A 15030-nucleotide genomic window follows, 5' to 3' on the forward strand; every position below is an offset into this window, starting at 1 on the left:
CGATTTTGATAGGAAGATAGACAGAGAGACACAGATACCTCCTCCCCCCAAAACACACACACACACACACACACACACACACACACACAACCACAACTCAAAAATTTTATCGAGCAGAAACGAGCAAAACAGTAACAAACTCTACAAATACAAACCAACGGCAATGCATATTAAACACGCCATCCACAAGCCAATCACTAAACCGATCACACACACACACACACACACACAGTAGCGGCGGCGGCAGTACCAGGACCCAGCTCGCTCGCCCTCCCCTCCTCATTCCGGCTGCCGCGCGCCCCTCCGGCAAGGAAACACTCAAGCGCTGGGTCCTCAGTCGAGTCCCTCCAAGAATTAATTTGCCGTCCAGCGCTATGACGAATCGCCGAGAGGAGGACCGAGAGGGATGCGGAGGAGAGAGGCAAAGGAGGGAGGAAGGAGAGGGACCATGTGAAGAAGGCAAGAGAGGAAGCATGAGCGTGAAGGAGGAGACATGCATTGGAGAGTGCGTGGACAGAGAAACACGTGGGAAGGAAAAGAGATGGAGAAGAAGGAGCGCAAGGGACGAGAGGGAGGGAGGTAAGGGAAGCAGGTGAAGAAGGAAGGAGAGGGAGGGACAAGTGGAAGCTCAAAGAAGGAGGTAGTAGGGGAAGTGAGTAAAAAAGTAACGAAGAGAAAGAAACGAAGGAAGAAGAACAAAGCTGGAAGAGACAAGAGGAAGAGGGAGGTAAGGCCAATGAAGGAGAGTGAGAGAAGAGAGGAAGGTGAGGGAGAGAAGAGAGTGCAGTAGAGGAAGGGAGATGCCGGCAGGAGAGCGAGAAGTTGAAGGTACGGAGGGGGGGGGTGAGAGAGAGAGAGAGAGAGAGAGAGAGAGAGAGAGAGAGAGAGAGAGAGAGAGAGAGAGAGAGAGAGAGAGAGAGAGAGAGAGAGAGAGAGAGAGAGAGAGAGAGAGAGAGAGAGAGAGAGAGAGAGAGAGAGAGAGAGAGAACGGACGGAGAAAAAGATACTGGCAGACTTTTCCGGATGAGATCACTAACTCTTTTTTTTCTTTCTCGCTCCAAATTAAGAGTCAAATTAAACCAACGTACAATTAAGACACGTAAAAAGGGATATAAAGTTTTCTCGAAGTGGAGCTTGAGATTACAGGTAAAGTAAAGAAACAAATGTAAAAGAGACGAGAACTTGACATTTTATCGAACAGGGAATAGATAGATAGGGATTAAAGTGGAGATAAAAGAGACAGGTAGAGAGAGACAGACTGACGAACATAAAGAGACAGGTAGAGAGAGACAGACTGACGAACAAACAGACATACATACAGAGAAGCAGACACACGGAAACAAAATAAAAATAAGTTACACAGGAGATGGAAAGAGATAAAAAAAGATAGAGATAAAAATGGAAATAAAGTGACAGGTAGAGAAACATACACACAAAAAAAACGAGAAAAAAAAAGGGGGTAGATATTCATGAGATGGAAACAGAAACAAAAGAACGCTGAGAAGTCGACGATTAATACTTGACATTTTATCGATGAGAAAATAGATAGATAGTTAAAGAGATAATAGTGGAAATAAAGACAAGTTAAGAGACAGACCGCCAAAACAGAATACGAAACTAAAACAAAGGGAAAATATTTATGAACATGCAGGAAAAGATGACCCCCCCCAAAAAAAAAAAAAACGCTGAGAAGGCAACGAATTATACATTAAACAACGGGCGTCAGGAGAAGAGAAAAGGGCAGGGAAGCGAACCTCACTCTCCCGACAAGGACCGGTCTGAGGCGGAAATTTAATAACGCGACAAGACTCGTGCCGTCACACTAATTCACTAAAGCGTCACATTACTGTTTCAAGAGCGACCAAATTTATTACACATATACGCATTTTCACTTTTTTTTTATTTTTCTTGTGGACGGTGTGCATTAAACCAAACTCGGTGCTAAACCATTTCATTTACTTCGCAATCTCCACTTAATACTTCTACATTTGTTCTTATATGAGACACGAAAGAAAGAAGGGGAAAGAAATGGAGAAATAAGATGAAGAGAAAGAGATGGAGGTGGAAAAAGATGAAGAGGAGGAGGACAGTGGAGGAAGGTGATGGAAAAGGAGGAAAGGAAGTGAAAGGTAAGATAATGAAGGAAGGGTTATGCAGAGAAGAGATTGATGGGAGGGAAGAAAGAGGGCGTAAAGGAGGGAAGGCCGGGAATAGAGAAGAGGGATTGGAGGAGGGGAAGAGTGTTGTAAAAGAAGTAAGAGTTATGAGAGGTGGAGCGGGATGGGAGGGACGGAGGGAAGGTCACCAAAGAAAAGATGAATGGAAAGGAAAAAAGGAAGAGGAGGAGAAACATGAGGGAAAAAATGGAGAGAGAGAATCTGAATCTCACCTTCGTAGATATAATGGATGAATTTGGTGAAGTCTAGGCAGAGAAGGGAAAATAAATGAGCAAAGAAAATTACACCAAAACCATTCTGAAATAACGATCACGGAAGGAGAGTGAAAAAGTACTAAAGGAGGAATAAAGAAAGTGTAAAGCTTATAACGTTTAATGCAGATATGTACACGTATATAATTATGTATGACGAACCACTTCAATAACAACTACGTAAAGAGAAAAAGGAATTATAAAGGGAGAAATGAGACGTGTAGTGTTTGTATAATGTATCCATAACGCTTAATATGAGTATGTATGTATATAATTATATATAACGTATGTATGAAGATCTAACATTTGAGTAAAAAAAATCTTATTATTAGCGACATCGAAAAAGAAAAACAAAGAAGAAAAAGGGATTGCAATGTATGTATTATGTATGGATAACGTTTAAAATGAGTACGTATGTGTATAATTATGTATAACGAACGTATAATGCAGATATGACACATGAATACTAAAAACTCCAATTATTAGCGACATTGAAAAAGAAAAAACAAAGGAAAAAAAAAGAGATTGCAATGTATGTATAGTGTATGGATAACGTTTAATATGAGTACGTATGTGTATAATTATGTATAACGTAGTATGTATAATGCAGATATGACGCATGAATACTAAAAACTCCAATTATTAGCGACATTTGAACTTTCCATCGTGCCGGCCAAGGTTTACGAGGCCATTCACTCCTTGAGGGAATAAGGTGGACTTGAGGCGAACAATTTCCAGGACGGGACGCGATCACGGTGGAGGAGGAAGAGGAGGAGAGGGAGGGAGAGCTGGGGAAGGTGGGGGGGGGGAGGAGGAGGCACTGAGGGAGAGGTAGGGGCCGGTCAGCCAGGCTCTCCCTCGTCAGTTGCTCTCCAGTCATCGTCGTGTGAGGTGTCGCGTCGCCCTCTCGTCTCCCGCCGCAACTCTGCCTAACTTTTGATCTCGCGTGAAGGACACCGCCGAAGTCACGCGCCGCACCAGGAACAGAGAACTTTTGACTCCCGCGACTGTGTGCACTAACTAGCGGCCAATGAACTGAAAGATTAGCGAAAGACACGACCAGAAGAAGCGAACTTACTCCTGAACCAGAAAAAAAATATAATATAAGAAGAAACTGAATGTATGAAGGCCGAGAAAAGCTTTATGAGGCTTAATGATGATCCTGAGTACCCGATGAGGAAGGGTCGGGGCGCGAGGGGACTTTGAGAGCGACGAAAAAAAGGGAGAAAAGGAAAGGAAGGCAAGGGGAAGGACGCGACGGCCAGTCCAGGAAGTTTCCGAGACGTTGAAGACCCTTTGATGGCGATGGTGGGCGTGTGGGCGAGGGTGGCGTGGTGCGGCGCCCTCGCCCTCGCCCTCGCCTCCCCGGGTGAGTAAACTGCGCCGAGGAACAACGATCGTATGGCCATCAGGCGGGGAGTTCCCAAATGTGCGCGTTTGTGTGTGTGTGTGTGTGTGTGTGTGTGTGTGTGTGTGTGTGTGTGTGTGTGTGTGTGTGTGTGTGTGTGTGTGTGTGTGTGTGTGTGTGTTTTATAAGTCGTACCTCGTGAATGCATTATGCTTCAGCCATGTTCCGTGTAATAGGTAACATACAATACTCACGAAATTATTGGTATTTGGTTTTACGGATATCAAGACTCTCCTTTCTTCGATACGATAATGAATAAAACATGAAAATAAATTATACAAGAATATGTGTGATCCATAAACACACACACACACACACACACACACACACACACACACACACACACACACACACACACACACGCACGCACATTAGCCGAAGTACCTGGGGCGCACACCATCACAAACACGGTCAAACGAAGCACAGGATAGACAAACACGACAGTCATTGATGCATCCCTGGGCAGGAGGAGGCGCCAAACACTGCGACGGACAGACAGACAAGGAAATAAACTGAGCGATGGACGAGCACAAGAAACACAACACAGTCTGAACAGAAACACACGACCCACTCTGCCAATCACTCAGCCAGGATGGAAACCTTGTGAAAACTACAAAAGACGAATTAGATACAGAAATCAAAGGGTATAGACGAAATCAGATAAATACACGCAACACTCTGATGATTAAGCCATTCATTATATCTCGATCGCTCTTAGACATGAAGCAGAGAATAAAATCATGAAGACGAACGAAAGGAGTATTTGAGTATAGAAGACAATAAGGATAAACAAACAATCCCCAATTAGCCACAAACAAAACAGACATACCCACCACTCCCTCAATTGCTCTCAAACATGGAGGAAGAAGTGAATGGAAAAAAAAATATTACCCAAGCAAACAAATAGAAAAGAATAACTGAAAAATATAAATCGATGAACCAAACAACCAAACAACCCATAAACAAAAACAAACACAGACGTCAATCCCTTGCGGACAATGAAAATTTAATTGAAGAATAAAATAATCGAAGAAGTCTTATCGAGCCGCCAGCCAGCCAGTCAGCCAACCAGCCAGTCAGCCAGCCAGTCAGTCAAACAGTTAGTTAGCTAGTCAGTCATTCAGTTAGTTAGTCAGCCACTCAGCCAGCTAGCCAGTCAGTCAATTAGCCAGACAGTCATTCAGTCAGTCAGTCATTTAGTAGTCGGCCAGTCAGTCAACCAGCCATCCAGTCAGTCAATCAGTCAGTTAGCCAGCCAGTCAGCCCATCAGTTATCCATTCATCCAGCCAGTCATTCAGTCAGTCTTTCAGTTAGCAAGCCACAGTCACTCACAGTCACCCCGTCAGTCATTCAACCAGTCAGTCAGTCATACAGTCAGTCAGTCCCCCGTGTATCGCCCTTCCTTCCCCGTCCATCCTGCATCCCGCACCTTCTCATTACGTCTCGACTCTTCAGGCCTCAATATGCCTCCGGTGGTCTCTTCTTCCGCGCCCTCGTCGGCCTCTCATCACCACCACACCACCACCACGACATTGATCCCACACTAACCGCACAACCAACGCATTTTTTTTTTCGCTCTCGTTTCTTCTTTTGTTTAGTTTTTGTGTGTGTGTGTGTTCAGCCTCCTCGCGTCATCACCACCAACGCTCTTCTTCACGCAAATCACACGACGTCGTTATTATTTCTCGCATTCTGTTTTTGCCTCGCCTCTTTTTTTTCCTCTCTTTTCAACGCTCTTATTTTGCATTCCTTTTTTTTCCTCTCTTTTCAACGCTCTTATTTTGCATTCCTTTTTTTTCCTCTCTTTTCAACGCTCTTATTTTGCATTCCTCACTGATCATGTCTTTACCATTTTTTCCCTCTTTTTATTTTTGTTCTTTTTCTTTCATTTTTTTCCTCACTCATTTTTTCTTCGCCTCGTTTTTTCCTCTCTTTCCAACGCTCTTATTTTGCATACCTCACTGATCCTGTCTTTGCCATTCTTTTCCTCCTTCTATAGTTATGTTGTTTTCCTTCCATCTTCTTTTTCATTCTCAGTTTTTCTTCGCCTCATTTTTTGTCTGTTTTCAATGCCCTTTTTTTACCACTTCTCTCTGAATCCTGTTTTTTCCCTTCATTTCTTCTTTTTATTTTTGTTGTTTTTCCTTCCATCCTTTCTCTCGTTTTCAGTTTTTCTTCGTCTCATTATTATTTCTATTTCCAACGCACTCTTTTTCACTTCTCTCTGAATCCCTTTATCTCCCTTCTTTTTCTCTTTTCTTTTTCTTTCCATCCTTTCAACCCTACGGCGTATTTTTATAATTATCACTCTGCTCTGACTCTTCCCTTTTCCAACTCCATTTTTCCTTCTTTTTTTCTCCTCTCTCTCTCTCTCTTCTTTTACCATTTATTTTTGCACTCCTTTCTGAATCCCGTTTTGCCCATTCCTTTCATCTCTTTAGTTTTGTTTTTCTCTCCATCCTTTTAAGCGTCAGGACATATCTTTTATACTTATCCCTCAGTTCTGATTCTTTCCCTTCTTTCTACGCTTTTTTCCCCCCTTTCTCTCTCCTTTCCTTCTCTCTCTCTCTTCTTTCACCGCCTTATTTTTCCGCGCCGTCCACCCGTCAGCCTCAGTTTCCGGAGTGCTATGCGATCTTCACACACTTTTTCGTTGGGATTTTTCTCTTCACTCGGCACGGGCCAGCTTACTCCACTCCCTCCCGCCCTCCCCGCCATCTTATTCCCTCCTAACCACAGCCATAGAGCTCCATTCTTACCCAGACTTTACGTACAGACTACTCGCATGATTTTCTCGTATCATATTTCCCTGGTTTCTGAGGGTAAGCAAACTAACGGAGGAGAGAGTTGGGCGTAAGTTACCCGATACCTAACCACACCTAACCACGAACAGAGTGCGAGCGTCAGAAATTCGCAGACTTTAGGTGAAAACGACCCATATGATTTTCTCGTATCACATTTTCTCTCTCTTTGTGGCGGCTGTAAAACTAGAGCAGAGAGAAACATCAGCATTAAGTTAACTGACACCTTACAGCACCGAATCTAACTTAACCGAATGCAGCCACTAACAGAGGGCAAGCGATAGTATTTCTTGGACTTAAGACACTACCTATACCCCATGATTTTCCAGTATCGTATTCCCTCTCTTTTTGTGATTACTGGTTAACTAGCGAAGGGAGAAACATGGGGTTTAAGTTAACCGGCACCTACCGGCACCGAGTCTAACCTAACCTAACCTAACCACCAACACCAGCGTCAGTATTTCCTAGACTTTATGTACTCTCTACCCCTTGATTTTTCTGTATCGCATTCTCTCTCTCTTTGTGATCACTGGTTAACTAGCGAAGGGAGAAACATGGGGATTAAGATAACCGACACCTACCGCACCGAGTCTAACCTAACCTAACCTAACCACCAACACCAAGCGTCAGTATTTCGCAAACTTTAAGTACTATTTGTCTCATGATTTTCCAGTATCATATTTCCTCTCTTTATGTGACGGATGGCGAACTGTAGGAAAGAGAAACATGACCATCTAGTTAAGCGATACCTAACTGCACCGAACCTAACCTAAACTAACCATAAAAAAGCCTCAAAATTTTGCAGACTTTAGGCACAAGCTACTCACAGGATTTCCTCGTATCATATTCACCGTTGCCAGATTATTGTACTCAGAGCATAGTATTTACCGGGTTCTGACGTCTAACTATTGCCAAAAAACATCAGGATCTTACTCTTTTAACGATAACTATAAATGAGTCTCGTTATTGGAGCCAGAAAACAGTTTTGGGGTAGGAAGTCGGGAAAAATAAGCGGCTGAGTACGACAATCTGGCAACGTTGATCATATTCCCTCCCTTTTGCCACACTAGCGGATAGGGAAACAGGAGGATAATAAAGACAAGTGATATGTAACCTAACCAAATATAACCCAACCACCAACCATGAGCGTCCTTATCACCCCCACTTTACATACACACTCCTCACATGGTTTCCTCGTATCATATTCCCTCCCTTTTGACACACTAACGAATAGGGAAACAGGAGTATAAAGAGAACTGATGCGTAACCTAACCAAATATAACCCAACCACCAACCATGAGTACCCTACACACACACACACTACACACCTCACAGGAAACAGGAGTATAAAGAGAACTGAAACGTAACCTAACCAAATATAACCCAACCACCAACGACGAGCGTCCATATCACCCACACTTTACATACACACTCCCCACACTGTTTCCTCGTATCACATTTCCAGGTTTTTGCTGACGGACGGCGGCGAACTAGCGCAGCGAAGCACACACACAAGCCGAGGTCAGCCGATGGTAGCAGTTTCCCTCTTCTATGTTCCCGTTTTTCAGCTTTACACTTGCAATTACCCGAAGTTACCTGACACTCGAGCCTGTCAACCTGTAATTACCTGGAAAGCCTTACGTGGGAAGCTGTGATTGATGCGACGGACCTGAGCGCGGCGAAGGGGAGGAAGGGGGATTAAGGGGAGAAAGCCACGAGTGAAGAGACGCTTTATACCTTCCCTTATTCTGGGAGATTTAACACTCGGGTGAGACGACGACCAAGAGCACACGTGAGGGGAACTACCGCAAGGGAAGGTACTCTTTTGCATTAGTTTCTCCTTTTACACTGAGCACTCCATTACGGCACAAAGCAGCAGGAAGCAAAAAACAAAGCGACTAAACACTTGAACTCATAAACGCAGTCACATCCATCAGGAGTAAAAGGAAACTACAATATGGAGAGTTGTTTTTTCCCCGTATGATTCCTCTCCAAACCGCTTCACTCCATTACGACGACGAGCAACAGCGAGGAAAAAAGAAGATGAGTATGTGTAACCGATCCGAGGTGATGTAACTCGAACAGACCTAGCTCGAGCAGCGTGCAGGAGTCAATATGATGTTAAAAGCGAAGCGAGACACGAGATCTGCAGAAGCTTAGAGCCGGGGAGAGTGATAGCCGGGAGGGATCAGGGAGAAACAGACAAAGGGATACGTTAAATCTGGCGTGTGTGAGCGAATGATGACAGACATTTAGGAGGGAGAGGAGTACGCGGCTGTAATGGTGTAGGTCTGTGTGTATGTGGGTTGGGGTGGGTATGACTGGGTGTTTGCGCGCGTGTGACGGGAAATGCTTAACAGGAAGTGAAGGGGAGAGTGCCTGGCATTTGTGTAGCGAGAGCCAGGGCGGGGCAGGCCGTGTAGGGCGTGAGAGGTGCGTAACAGGAGCGAGAGGATTGATAGAAGCAGCTGCCGTGAGAAGGAGAGCAGGGTATTAATGAATGGGGGTGGGTGGAGGGGCAAGTTGGTGTTGTCCTCATTTTCAGGATAATTTTCTTTGTCCTTGTGTGATATAAAACGTGTCAAAGGAGTAAGGAGAGCAGTGGAGAGTGCTGGTTTGACAAATAGGGTGATAATATAAACATAAGGGAAAATAATGTTGCAGTTTACAAATAACGGGCCAGGCGGAGATGTAGTTATATTATTTGCCGGAGGAGAGATCGTGCACCGTTGCCAGATTATCGTACTCAGAGCCTCGTATTTACCTGTTTCTGAGTCATACCTATTACCAGAAAACACCAACAATTAACCATTTTAATGATAACTTTATATGAAGGCAGTTATTGGGGTCGAGGAGGCAGTTTTGGGGTCGGAAATCGGCAAACATTGAGGCTGAGTACGACAATATGGCAACGTTGGGAGAGAGAGAGGTGGAAGGTGTTAGGAATAAGCTTAGCCTGGTACTTCTAGACGCTTCAGCTTTTCGCACCAACTATTTATAAATGCCGAAAAGGAGAGTTATCGGGTTTTCAAGGCTTTTATCACGTTCAGGGCAAAGAAAATGTACCATACTACCACCAGGGTCATTAAACTACCCCTGAAAATGCAAGAAACACCTACGAAAGTCTTGCCAAATGTGTGCTTCGGCGTCTAAATCCTATAATGGACTAGTAATAACCGAAGATGATGATGATAATGCTCAGTGCTTCCTTATTCTTATAAACTAAGCTTCCCAATCCAACTTATGCCTTGCTGATGCCAAGGAACCGAGCATCCAATCTCTGCCCCACTGATGCCTCGCTAAGGGCTTCTGCGTGACTGACTCTTCGCCTCCCTCGCATAAACTAACAGCAATACCCTGGAATCTGCATCTTATTAAAATCATGATAATACCCCCAGATGGATGATTAAACGAGCCGGGGAGTGAAGGTTGCGGCGTCTAGGAAGGAAAACTTTTTACTCCTGACGTCAAAGGAAGACACGAGGCTGAATAAGACAACACCAATGCCTGATTTTCAATGCCTTTCTCCTCCTCAGCTTGTTGGCGTCTCTTCTTTGCCTTTGCTTTGATAAGAAGAAAAAAAAAATGACGTGTGGGAACAGGGTAAACAGAAGCTCTTTTGCCGCAACGCAGATTCATGTTTCTTCCTTCCTCTTTTTTTATTATGCATTCTCTTAGCTTCGTTTTTTTCAGTGGATCTTTGAATTTTCAGCGATGAGGAGGATGGTTTGTAATGGGTGAGAGGGGAAAGGGGTAGTGAAGGGAAAAGGAGGGGGAAGGTGAGGGAGTGAAGGAAAGCAGAAGGGGGAACGTGAGGGAGTGAAGGGAAGGGAGGTGGAAAAGTAAGGGAGTGAAAGAAAGTGGAAGCGAGAAGTGAGTGGATGAAGGGAAGAGGGAGGGGAAAGGTGAGGGAGTGAAGGAAAGGGAAGTGGGGGGAAGGGGAGGGAGTGAAGGGAAGCTGGTGGGGGAAGGTGAGGGAGTGAAGGAAAGGGAAGTGGAGGGGGAAGGTGAGGGAGTGAAGGGAAGAGGGAGGGGGAAGGTGAGGGAGTGAAGGAAAGGGAAGTGGGGGGGGGAAGGTGAGGGAGTGAAGGAAAGGGAAGAGGGAGGGGGAAGGGGAGGGAGTGAAGGAAAGGGAAGAGGGAGGGGGAAGGTGAGGGAGTGAAGGGAAGAGGGAGGGGGAAGGTGAGGGAGTGAAGGGAAGAGGGAGGGGAAAGGTGAGGGAGTGAAGGAAAGGGAAGTGGGGGGGGGGAAGGGGAGGGAGTGAAGGGAAGAGGGAGGGGGAAGGTAAAGCCAAGGACAACGGTGCGAATCAATGAGACTTACGTTTATATCCCTACCCTCGACTTTGCTCTCTCTCTTTCCGATCATCTAGTCTTTATCACCCTGAATGTGACGTGTTATAGGGCGGTAGGGAGGGGGTAGGGGGGGGGGGGTACTGGCCGGTCGGCGGTAATAAGGGGGAACTTCTTAATAAGCAATTTGAGTGTTAATGAACCAAGATTATTTTACCGCGGCAACTCCACTAAAAGTTGCGCTAATTTCCAGCTGTTGGCCCGGATTGTTTTGATTCCGCGGCCTAAAAACTTGAAGAAAAAAAGTCTCGTCTCACCTGAGGAAAGACAAACTAAGGAGAGAGAAATGATGTTGGGTGGGTGAAATTAAGAAAAGATAACAGGTAACAGATGCGGAAAACTCACCTTGAAGTAATATAATTGTCAGAAAAAATATATCTGTAGAGATAAAATATATGAGGCAAGATAGCGATTACAGAATGACTGATTATAAGACCCTGTAAAAATTAGTGTAATAATGTAACCTATATATAATATCAACCAGGAAGATGAGAAGAGGAGGAAGAGGACGAGGAGGAGGAGGAGAGGGAGGAGGAAGAGGAGGAGGAGGACGAGGAGGAGAGGGAGAAAGAGTAATTGATGAGCAGGAGGAGAAACTGAGGAGCAGGAGGATGGGGAGGAAGAAGAGACGGAGGAATAGAAGGAGGAGGAGGAGGAGGAGGAGGACAACATTATAATATTCTCTATCACCTGCCTTACTTCTCTAATTAGCCCAACACCTGGCGGCAGACACACACACACACACACACACACACACACACACACACACACACACACACGACCTATTATCCCTTGCTTCTTGCTATCCCCGTCATTCTCAAGACTAGTCCTGAGAGATCTTCGCCTTAAAACACGACAAAAAAAGTTATTAGTTAGCGCAAAAGAACGTCCACCACACCCACATGCGAGCCCCGTCTTAGCGTTATCCTGAGGCAAAGGGGACTGACGTAGACAAGAGAGAAGTGGCTACAAGAAACACTACCCCCGGCACTGTCTTAGCGTCCTGCTCTTGGGCCATTAAAGTCGACACCCAGGTTAGCCATACATGCGTCGAGGTCAGACAACACGAGAGGTACTTTCTGAGGGAGATAAGAAAAGGGGATATGTGTCAAGAAAGGGAGAGAGATAGTTAGATAAAGAGTAGGTATGGAACGAAAGGAGGAAGGAGTGGAGAGGAGAGAACGATGGAATAGGGTACGTATAGGAGGGAGAAAAGGGAAGGAAGAAGATTACAAAGGCTGGAAAGTAAGATAGGAGGAGAAAGGAGGGAATAAGGTAAGTAGAAAAGGAAAATGTAGAGAGAGAGAGATAAAAAGATAAAGAGATGGAAGGAAGATAAGGTCAGGCGAAGGAGGGAAGAGGAAAGTAAGGGAAGAAAGGTCGTATAAACGGAATGAATGAAGAAAGAAATGCGTTAGTTTGGGAAGGAGGGAAAGAGGGAGTGGGATAGAAGGACAAGAGTGAGTGAGGGAAATAGAGAGAAAGGGAAGATGAAGAAATAAAGGAGGAAAAGGGGAAGAGGATAGGAGGGAAGAATAGAAGGGAGGGTGGGACAGAAGGACGTGAGAGTGAGGAAAATAGAGAGAAAGGGAAGATGAAGAAATAAAGGAGGAAGAGAGGAAGAGGATGGGAGGGAAGAATAGAAGGGAGGGTGGGACAGAAGGACGTGAGAGTGAGGAAAATAGAGAGAAAGGGAAGATGAAGAAATAAAGGAGGAAGAGAGGAAAGGGGAGGAAATAATAGAAGGGAGGGTGGGAAGAAGGAGAGGAGGAAACATGAGGGTGGCAATCTCGACCCCCCAAACCAGGTATGAATGACTATATGAAGATTCTCAGGAACGGCGGATGAGCGGGAGTCACGGTATACACACACACACACACACACACACACACACACACACGCCCCCCCCCCCCCCACACACACACAAGCATACACACACGCACACCAATATGACCAAGCAAAGTTACAGACCCCAAGGCAAGCAACAGACACCAACGTTAATAAAATATATAAACAGACCACCACCACCACCACCACCACGGCACATTTCATTCGCCGGGACACCCTCGCCTTTCCCTCGCCGGAGTTGCTTTAATCTCGGAGTCTGCATTAGCGTGCCGGCATCTACTGAGACATTTAATTCACGCCGCAGGAGGTGAAAGTAACGTGGCGGAAGGGCGGGGAAGCAGAAGGGGGACAATGGGAGAGAGAGGAGGAGGAGAAGAGAGGGGGGAAATGGCACAGCTGATTAGGTCGGGGAGGGAGAGGTCTTAGGTACAGAGGGGGAGTATGTAGATGGGGTGAGGGTAAGAGAGAGAGAAGGGTGAGGGGAGATTGTGGAGGAGGGAGGAGGAGGAAGGAGAGAAGGGTGGGGAGAATGGAAATGAGAGTGGGGAAATTGAAACCGAAGAGGAGGAGGTAGGAAGAAGATGGTAAAGAGAGGAGAGCAGGAGGATGGGAGACAGTGGTGGAGGGAAAGGAGGTAGGAGATACAAGAGGAGGGAAGGGAAGGAAAAATGAAAATGGGTGAGGAGAGTAAAACCGAAGGAAGAGGAGGAGGAGGAGGAGGAGGAGGACGGAAAGTGAAGGTAAGAGGAGTAGGGGAGGAATGTGGGGGGAGTTTACAAAGGAGGAGGAAGGAGGAAAGCAGAGATACAAGAGGGAACGGCGGAAGAATGAAAATGAGTGAGGAGACTAAAACCGAAGGAGGAGGAGGTGAGGAGAGGAGGAGGAGGAAGACGGCAAGTGAAGGGAAAGGTGAAGGAGGAGAAGGGGAGAAGGAGGAGGTGAGGAGAGGAGGAGGAGGAAGACGGTAAGTGAAGGGAAAGGTGAAGGAGGAGAAGGGGAGAAGGAGGAGGTGAGGAGAGGATGAGGAGGAAGACGGTACGTGAAGGGAAAGGTGAAGAAGGAGGAGGGGAGAAGGAGGAGGAGGGGAGAAGGAGGAGGAGGGGAGAAGGGACTGCGAGTGGGGAGGGTAAGGACTAAGGTAACACCACGAATCGATGGGTCTTTTGCCTCCCGTCCTCAATGACTCATGAGGCTCAGATTCCGTTTGGAGCTTCTGGGAACGAAACAACAGACGCAGAGGGACGCGCCTAAGTGATACACACTCCCCACGCGTATTACCGGCGCGAGGAGCAGGCCCGTGACGACGACTTCAAAGTGCTGAGTTCAAGAGTGTGAGGGAACGAACACGTATCGCTGTGTGGGTGTGGGTGGGTGGGGAGCAACGTTGTCAAATTATCGTACTCAGAGCCACGTATTTACCGGTTTTTGACGCCTAACTATTGCCAAGAAACATCAGGCATTAACTATTTTACCGATAGATATAAATGAATCTAGTTATTGGGGCCCAGGAGTCAGTATTTGGGTCGGAAGTTGGTAAATATAAGGCTGAGTACGATAATCTGGCAACCTTGGTGGGGAGGCGCTTTGATGTGACAAGAGAATGATGAAGACGTGTTTCTATTATTAGTATCATCATTCTGTCCGTCTGTTTGTAATAAGGTATGTCTGTCTCTCTGTCTGTACTAATGTTTGTCTATCTCTATCTGTTCCTTTATAGCCGTTGTCACTGCAGCAATGTTATGTTATGTTACGTAATGTTGTGATGCGCCATGCTATGCTATGCTATCTATGCTATCTACCTGTTTGTACTAAGGTTCGTCAATTTCTATCTGTTCGTTCATAGCCGTTGTTACTGAGGCAATGTTATGTTATGTGATGTGATGCGCCGTGATATTCCTGCTATGCTATGCTATGCTATGTTATGCTCCGCTATATCTCGTGCTGGCTGCAGGCTGTTTTAATCCCACGACTGGTTATCTCGAGAATTATGACGGCTGTTACATCTACTTTTATGGGGAGTGTTCCAACTTAGCATACACATTACTTTGCGCGTATTTAAAACAGTAATTACCGCTGCTCCATTACTGCAATTACTTATATTACACGTTTGTGCTGCGCCTTGGCCCAACAGCAGCGGCGGCGCCCTTGCATCACCCTGTCTTCCTTCCGCGGCACAAAGGGCTTCGCTAAAC

The 15030-nt window shown here is 45.7% G+C and overlaps 1 protein-coding gene across 1 annotated transcript in view; it reads left to right on the forward strand.

Annotated features, from left to right (window-relative positions):
- Window positions 1-3050: 3050 nt before the first annotated feature.
- LOC127003363 (zwei Ig domain protein zig-8-like) overlaps window positions 3051-15030 on the forward strand; it is an 81154-nt gene continuing 69174 nt past the window's right edge. Inside the window, exon 1 of the mRNA XM_050869897.1 lies at window positions 3051-3797. Within this exon, the coding sequence (XP_050725854.1) occupies window positions 3728-3797 (70 nt within the window). The 5' untranslated portion in view covers window positions 3051-3727. The remainder of the gene's footprint in view (window positions 3798-15030) is intronic.

The sequence above is a fragment of the Eriocheir sinensis genome, chromosome 25 (assembly GCF_024679095.1).
Source record: "Eriocheir sinensis breed Jianghai 21 chromosome 25, ASM2467909v1, whole genome shotgun sequence".
Classification (NCBI taxonomy): Eukaryota; Metazoa; Arthropoda; class Malacostraca; order Decapoda; family Varunidae; genus Eriocheir; species Eriocheir sinensis.